General features: G+C 43.0%; 1 protein-coding gene across 1 annotated transcript; it reads right to left on the bottom strand.

The window, feature by feature from the left end:
* Nucleotides 1-1,116: 1,116 nt before the first annotated feature.
* slc25a6 (solute carrier family 25 member 6) lies at nucleotides 1,117-5,632 on the bottom strand. Its single transcript, XM_018739141.2, has 4 exons — nucleotides 5,403-5,632; nucleotides 2,932-3,418; nucleotides 2,310-2,450; nucleotides 1,117-2,031 (listed from the first exon to the last, which is right to left on the bottom strand). Exons 1-4 carry the CDS (start codon nucleotides 5,511-5,513, stop codon nucleotides 1,874-1,876), a joined length of 897 nt encoding a protein of 298 aa, XP_018594657.2. The 5' UTR covers nucleotides 5,514-5,632; the 3' UTR covers nucleotides 1,117-1,873.
* Between the last annotated feature and the right edge of the window lie 2,832 nt (nucleotides 5,633-8,464).

Here is an 8,464-nt window from a genome sequence, read left to right as displayed (position 1 = left end):
TCCTCTTGTTTGTGTGTTTCCTCCCACAGACCAACGTTGTGTATTTCAGATGAACTGCTGACTTGATATAACTCTTAATGTGTGTGTCAATAAGTGCTTGATTGCCTTGAAATGGACTAGTGTCCTATCCATATGCTTCTGATATTGACAAGCTGTTATTGATGATATTAATATGACTTTTTTTGTTTGTAAAACAGCTTTTCATAACATATGGAAGCATTTGCAAATTTCCTGCCATCAGAACAGGCTTTTCTGTATTAAAAATAACATGGCACCATATCAAAATTTTTTGCACGTGAATTTTCAGCCAGCTTGTCCAGATTGCATATGAACAACATGGGCTTTTTATTTATCTGACATGTACAGTACTCCATATTACTGAAGATTATATGGCATTATAGTGATTGCAGCAAATGACAAAGACCTTTATCGACATTAAGGTGACTAACTTGCATGATCTTCATTAGTCACTGAAAAATAAGTCTTTACTCCAGTAAAATAACGCAGGAAACCGCACATTAATGTGTACTGTTATGACCAAAGCTAAACATTCATCCACTTTCATTAACCACTTGTCCAAGTTAGGGTGGTGGTGGTTTGGAGCCCAGCCAGGCACACACACATTCACACAATAAGGGCAACCGAAAGTCACCAGTTCTCCCGAAACACGTGTTTTAGGACTGCGGTAAGAAAACCACATTTTTCATAATGGGGCGAATGCATTTTGGCTGGTTGCCTTCAACAGTTTCTGCCCCATTACAAAAAGTGGAACTACTTCAGTAATTTTGTGTTTACTCTCCCTTCTTTGCTTTAGTCATCTCCAGAAAAGAACCACCAGCCCCAGCTATTATGAAAATGCCTTTCAAAAAACCAACAAATTTTGACTTATTTAATATAAGTCTTAGAATCTTACAATGTGTTGCCATCAGTTGCAACCATTTTCAAATTATTTCCTGCAATAAGGAAACTTGACGGCATCTTCATGCTCTTGAACTCAAATCTGAGTGCAGTAAATTGAACTTCCATTCAATTAAACTTTCATACTTTCACTTGAAAGTAGGAAAAGAAACCTGACTCCGTACATTTTAAAGAACAGAAAATATTTTATTGGACAGAACAATGAAGGACAGTGCAATATTAGTTATTAAAAATGAAAATTTAACAGTACATACCCTGGAACCAAGATTTTACACTGGTCGTGCTCTTCAACATGTTCTCAAGTTATATGTCTAAAAAACAAAATATACCAGCCAATTCTACTTATAAAATAATGTAAAAAACAATGACACTGGGTAAGGGCTGGTAAGCAACAAAACAACAATTTAAACAATGCAGGAAGAGGTACTGAAGAGGTAACTAACCCTACACCTGTAGCGCCATCTTGAGGAAAAGCAAAGCCAGCAGGTTGCTTATTACCACTAACAATTACTCATCAGTTTATTACAATAATTTATTAGAATAAAAGTAATACACCTGTGTTTATAAGGTGCTGCTATAATATCTTGGTATATATGCTGTATGCAAAGAAAGAACAAACATATTACTTTTACATTAAGGAATTTGGAAACTCATAAATAAAAAGGACATGTTTTTACATTTACTCTGTTCAAATGCCCAAGTCTAAAAATTAAATTAAAATTTTGGTGAAAAAGTTAAAACAAAAAAGTATGTCACGCCTACATGGGCGTTATGTTATACAGGTCAGTGTTGTGAGGTTTTATTAGGTAGTGCTACACAAGCGCTATAACACATAGTGTACTGGCAGAGCCAGTTTGGGAAATCATTATGGATCCTAGTGGTAACACTTATTCTATGTGACAAAGAGAATCACTAGATCATAACTCTAGGTTGCTGTGTAACCTGTGACAGAGACCTAGACAAACTTCTTGAATTCGTCGTAGAGGACGAGCACGAAGGCCCCCCCCATGCCCCGTAGCACATTGGACAGAGCACCCTTGAAAAAAGCCTTTCCGCCTTCGTCACGCGCTATCTTCCGCCAGCAGTCCAAGGTGCCGCTGTACATGATGTCCGCTGCGAGGACAGGGGATGGACAGTCAGCCAGTTTTCAGAAATGCCTGTTTCCCTTTTGATGGGAAACACTGGCACCTCCGAAAACCTCATACATTTACATTTATTAATTTATTCATTTAGCAGATGCTTTTGTCCAAAGCGACGTACATCTCAGCAAAAGTACAATTTATGCATTACATTGCCATCTCTCAAACCGCACATCCATGTTATCATAATTTGCCGTCATATCTGACATCTGAAGTGAAGATTTTTATTTATTTATTTATTTATTTTTTTACCTCCTTTGCGCCCAGATTGCATCATCATACGACGGCGGACAGTATCGAATGGGTAAGACACCACTCCAGCCACTGCAGTCACTGTCTGCGCGATCATCCAGCTCACCACAATATGGGTGTTCTTGGGGTCTGGAAGCATACCTGGAACCATAACCATAAACATATCCTTTACTCGTCTATTAGAGATGAATAGGGAAGAAGTCTGAGAAAAATTTCCTCTGAACCTCTATCATCTTCTGTGACAACAAAGAACTTTAACATAAATATCTGCAGCTCAGCTATTACAAGACCCTCTGCACCTTGGGTATGAATCTCAGCACAGGCTAATGCCTGTCGCACTTTCCTCAAGGCCAAAAATGTGGAAATCAACTATAGATTATTATTATTATTATTATTATTATTATTATTATTATTATTATTATGCCAACTAGGTCAGGCTTCATCTCAACCAGTTCCACAGCTGATGAAATCAGATCAAGGGTGCAACAGAAGGGCTTCCCTTGCGCCCCGAACTGACCATCCCCTCTCCCAGTCACTTTAATAAAAGATACTGTAATACAGCTTTATTTTAACACAATTCTTCTCAGCATGTGTGCAGACACAGATGAATGGTGCCACTCACCTTTTGCTGTATCATAGATACCAAAGTAAGCAGCCCTGTATATGATGATGCCCTGCACAGAGACATTAAATCCCTGGTAGAGGCCCCGGAGGCCATCTGATCTGAATATTTTCGCGAGGCAGTCAGCCAGACCGGTGAACTCTCGGGAGGAGGATGCCTTGCCTACGTCGGCGGCCAGCCGGGTGCGGGCGAAATCCAGGGGATATACGAAGCAGAGGGAGGTGGCCCCCGCTGCACCCCCTGACGCGAGGTTTCCAGCAAAGTAACGCCAGAACTGTGTGTGCTTGTCTACACCACCCAGGAATATCTGCTTGTACTTGTCCTTGAAGGCAAAGTTGAGGGCCTGAGTGGGGAAGTAGCGGATGACGTTGGCCAGGTTGCCACGCCAGAAGGAAGCGAAGCCCTGCTCCTTGGGGATCCTCACAACACAGTCAATGATGCCTTTGTACTGCTTGTCCGCAGTGATCTGTTTACTTGCATGTTGCACCTGTAGGGCAGGAGGGAGAAGGAAATAACAGGTGTGAGGAGCAGCTCAGACAGGTTATGCTAATTTCATTACACACATCTTGCGATGCACCTGGACACACTGGGTGATCACTAGGGGTTCTGGGTCTTTCAGAAACAGAATTGCATTTATTCATTTAGCTGATGTTTTTCTCCAAAGCGACCTACAATGTTAAATTACTTGCAGTTATTTACCCATTTACACAGCTGGGTAATTTTACTGGAACAATTTAGGATTACATTTACATTCACATAAGGATAAGTACCTTGTTCAAGGGTACTACAGCTGGAGGTGGGATTCAACATTTACATTTACCTTTACTCATTTAGCAGACGCTTTTCTCCAAAGCGACAAACATCTCAGGGATTCAAACCTACGACCTTCGCATGCAAAGGCAGCAGCTAAAACCACTACGCTACCAGCTGCCCCAAAAGTAAGAACTTAAAAATACAATAATTTTACATTATTGTAAAATAATACGGGCGACACGGTGGCACAGCAAGTAGGGCTGCTGGGTGCTGTGAGACGACATAAGTTCAACCCCCGCTCAGTCTGTGTGGCGTTTGCGTGTTCTCCCTGCATCTGCATGGGTTTCCTACAGGTGCTCTGGTTTCCTCCCATAGTCCAAAGACATGCTGTTCAAGTTCACCCATAGTGTGTGAGTAACAGAGAGTGTGTTCGACTGATGTACGGATGAGCGACCCAGTGTAAGTAGTGTATCTAGCAGTGTAAGTCACCTTGGTGACTAAGGTGTGTGAACTGACAGCACTACATAATATCCACTGTAAGTCGCTTTGGAGAAAAGCATCTGCTAAATAAATAAATGTAAAATAAATTTATGTTTTGATAGACAGTAACTTCAAGTGTATTTAATTACATTAAATTTGATAAAACGTTAACATTACACGAAAATATAAAAAACATAAAATACAACCAAATATTTTTAAAAAATTATCCATTAAATATTTTTTAAATTTGCCACAAATCAGTTTTTTGATGAATCAAATAAACCGAAGTGTGCCTTTCGTTTATTTTTAGACAGCTGGTGTTTTACTTGCAGCTTGTCAAAATTGTCATAGGGTTTCTTTGAAGAAAAATACAGGAAAACAGTTTTTTGTTTTTTCATAGATTTCTGATGTAGGTTAAATGTGTATTTTATTGTTTTTTTTTTAAAAATTTATTGTTATTTACTGTTATTTTCTTCTAAAAGTTTCAAGTTTATTGTCATAGATACAAGTACCATGTACATGTATCATGAAATTCTTCCTGAATGCTTTTTCACAGACCATGGACAAAGACAGAGACAATAGAAATACTGCACAAACAAAACAATGACAGTGACAGTGAGCAGTGCAACAGCAATAGCAATAAATAATGGTAACAGTCAGAGAACTCAGAACGAGAATGAGAATGCTTGACGTGACAGTGTAATTTACCAATGATCAAAAAACTGAATATGAACTTTAAGTTACTTTATTAAATCAATTTAAATAACATGGTACTATACATTGTCCCATTCATTTTTATTATTATTATGGCAATATTATTAGGACCTTGGTGGCTTTGCGCTCTCTAAGGGTGACGTCATCGCCTACTGCAGACTGCGGCTAAGCGCATCACACTGATCACGTCAGAATGCAGATGTACTTCTCGAGAACCAGTCTGATGTAAAATAAAGTTAACATCATGCACTTCATTTACTACGTGCCGGTATTGCACATAAAGCACTAAAAATGTGACTGAAATGTAACGCCGCGCCACCCGGGAACGTAGTCAGTGATGCTGCAAGGGGGGCGGGGGTGGTGCGCCGCGGACATGGCCGCTCCGGGAGGCAGGTCAAGCGGTTGCTATGGCAACGCGGCGTGCCCGCTGCCGCAGTCTTACCAGAAACGCACACGTTAACGTTTCATGCACATTAACACTGGAAATCATCAGGCGATGCCACGCGCGCGACCTCGCCCGTTACCTGCAGCAGCAACTTGACCCTCTCAATGGGCGCCACGGCGGTTTTGGAAATGGCAGCAGCTACACCGCCGGCCAGGAAGTCCTTGGCGAAAGAGACGGCGGCGTCCGCCATGGCAGCACCGTTTCTGCAGCAGCGATGGGCGAGCAGAGCACGTCAAGGCAGGAGAGCAGCCGCTTCCCCTCTCTGCGCTGCTGAGTTCGCCGAGCTGCGGACAAAATGGACGATTCCTGTCATTTCTAAGGGAAAAAAAAACTATCGCGAGGGAAAACGTGACGACGTAGCAAAGCGCGCTTAATGACGTAATGACCAACGTCATCCTTGCGTCTTTTTAACATTTTCTTTCTGTTTTTACTTAAACGTAACACAGAACAGTACAAACAAGAAGAGAGGAACATACAAACATGGAAAAAGGACCAGGAGAGTACCAATAAGGGTTACAGTTTAGATGGAAATATTGAGTGATTTACACAGTGTAACATTTTGAATTGCTTTTGATTACTGGATTGTTTTATTAGTAGCTATGTACTCTGATTTCATCTGAGAGTGCTCTGAAATCTGAAGCATTTTGGAATCATTGGTTGTACGACTTGCTGGTCTGCGGTGGGACGCTAACATCATGTCCTGCTGGGGGAAGCGGGTGCGAGGGGCCCTTCCTGGCCTGCGCAGGTCCTGCAGAGGAACTTCGCATGAACTCCGTTACGTTGCGACATTGCACCCAACCAACCGTTCGCCTTGCAGTTCAGATCCCAAAACCAACCACCTCAGCGACAGGAACAATTTTTATCATTCGGATTAATTGTTCACCTTACTAGCAGTGTAACGTTTCTAGTAAAACACCAGCAGTGCAGAAGAATCATGTTTAAAAGTTAATCTCCATAAAAATAATTGGAAAAGCATCTGCATTTCTTATTTCCGGTTTCCATACATGAAGTAGGCTGGAGGGGCTTCGAAAGAAGAACACTGTGTGGGGTCTACTGTGTGTTGGGTATCACAGGCAGCCACAGGAGAAAGGCCATCAATGCTCACACAGGCTCAAGAAAGCACGCGTAGATCGCTGTACATTGGGGAAGTGAGCTTGGGTTCGAGGTACTGCTACCTGGATGCAGACTGGGGCGTGATGAACACTGGTTGGTTCTCCTGGTGGTGGATGTCTGATGCTGAAAGACCTGAAACACCCAATGACCTCACTGTGCCACCGTGCCACCCATATAGAGAAATATGAACATTGTGGAGATCTTGTAGTCTCTCTATACACATTTAATGCAAAAGTATTCCAATCAAGGAAAACACAATGATCCAAGTGATCCAAGTACGCACAACATGTCTGAGGCTCAGATGAGGAAACACTAAAAGCAGAACACAAGAATTGAACTCACTTCTGCACAAATCAGCTAGTTGCTCTAAAATAATCATTTCTTTGTTTGTACTATAATAAAACCATGAAATCCCTAACAACCTCATCTCACGAAGCAATGCTGTTCTGCTAAATATGTAGTCCTGTACAATTTATGCCGTTATTTCTCATCACCATGGAAACAAGCTATAAATACATATTTAATGTCTATTTTTATTTGTTTCGTTTAGCTGAATGTCATCAAGGCTGTAAAAAGCTGCTGCATACTGAAACTAATAAATAAAGTGCACGCACATTTTCTGAAACCGCTTGTCCCATGTGGGGTCATGGGGAGCCGGAGCCTAACCCAGCAACACAGGGAGTAAGGCTGGAAGGGGAGGGGACACACCCAGGACAGGATACTAGTCCATCACAAGGCACCCCAAGCAGGACTTGAACCCCAGACCCCCTGGAAAGCAGGACCCGGTCAAACCCCCTGCACCACCGCACCCCCTATAAATATACACACTCACACACACTTTCTGAACCGCTCGTCCCATACAGGGTCGCGGGGAACCAGAGCCTACCCGGTAACACAGGGCATAAGGGGACACACCCAGGACGGGACGCCAGTCCGCCACAAGGCACCCCCAGCGGGACTCGAATCCCAGACCCACTGGAGAGCAGGACCCGGTCAAACCCCCTGCACTACCGCATCCCCTATAAATAAAGCAATACAATAAATAAACACAACAATGTGTACTGAGTAAAATGTTGAAATGAACACACACACAATGGCTACTTTTTAGGTATGAGTCTCTAGTGGGGGGGTGCGGTGGCGCAGTGGGTTGGACCACAGTCCTGCTGTCCGGTGGGTCTGGGGTTCGAGTCCTGCTTGGGGTGCCTTGCGATGGACTGGCGTCCCGTCCTGGGTGTGTCCCCTCCGGCCTTACGCCCTGTGTTGCCGGGTAGGCTCCGGTTCCCCGTGACCCCATATGGGACAGGCGGCTCTGAAGATGTGTGTGTGTGTGTGTGTGTGTGTGTGTGTGTGTGTGTGTGTGTGTGTGTGTGTGTGAGAGTCTCTAGTGTCCCCCGATTTAATGTAATTCAAAGAAAAAAATGTCAAAATTACATATAAGATGTAATGTGTGTATATATATATATATATATATATATATATAGCAGCTTTATGAGACACCTTTAGAGAACCGAATCAGCAAAAACAAAGGTTATCTACATAATTAACCTTTTGACTGTGTTACAATAAGGGGGTGTGGTGGCGCAGTGGGTTAGACCACAGTCCTGCTCTTCGGTGGGTCTGGGGTTCGAGTCCTGCTTGGGGTGCCTTGTGATGGACTGGCGTCCTGTCCTAGGTGTGTCCCCTTCCCCCTCCGGCCTTACGCCCTGTGTTGCTGGGTAGGCTCCGGTTCCCCGTGACCCCATTTGGGACAAGCGGTTCTGAAGGTGTGTGTGTGTGTGTGTGTGTGTGTGTGTGTGTGTGTGTGTGTGTGTGTGTGTGTGTGTGTGTGTGTGTGTGTGTGTGTGTGTGTGTTACAATAAAGGAAGGTGAAAGCGACTAGAAGCTGATGAACACTGACATTTGATTTGCATGACAACTCCGATGAACGCTGGAAGAAGTGGATACCTTTCTCAAAGTCATTAGAAAGTGCTGTACGATCATACCCTTTTGACACTGAACCGCACTTATTTGCTTTATCTCACTGTACTT

This window comes from Scleropages formosus, chromosome 1 (genome assembly GCF_900964775.1).
Source record: "Scleropages formosus chromosome 1, fSclFor1.1, whole genome shotgun sequence".
NCBI lineage: Eukaryota > Metazoa > Chordata > Actinopteri > Osteoglossiformes > Osteoglossidae > Scleropages > Scleropages formosus.
Note: the sequence above shows the minus strand (reverse complement) of the source record. Positions and strands in the feature narration are given on the sequence as shown.

Bases quoted from the DNA above. Each gene is read 5' to 3' on its own strand.
- slc25a6 (XM_018739141.2), bottom strand. From the start codon at position 5,513: ATGGCGGACGCCGCCGTCTCTTTCGCCAAGGACTTCCTGGCCGGCGGT. The intron at 3,419-5,402 runs GTAACGGGCGAG...CCTGCCCTACAG, and splicing joins GGGTCAAGTTGCTGCTGCAG to GTGCAACATGCAAGTAAACA. The intron at 2,451-2,931 runs GTGAGTGGCACC...TTATGGTTCCAG, and splicing joins TATCTATGATACAGCAAAAG to GTATGCTTCCAGACCCCAAG.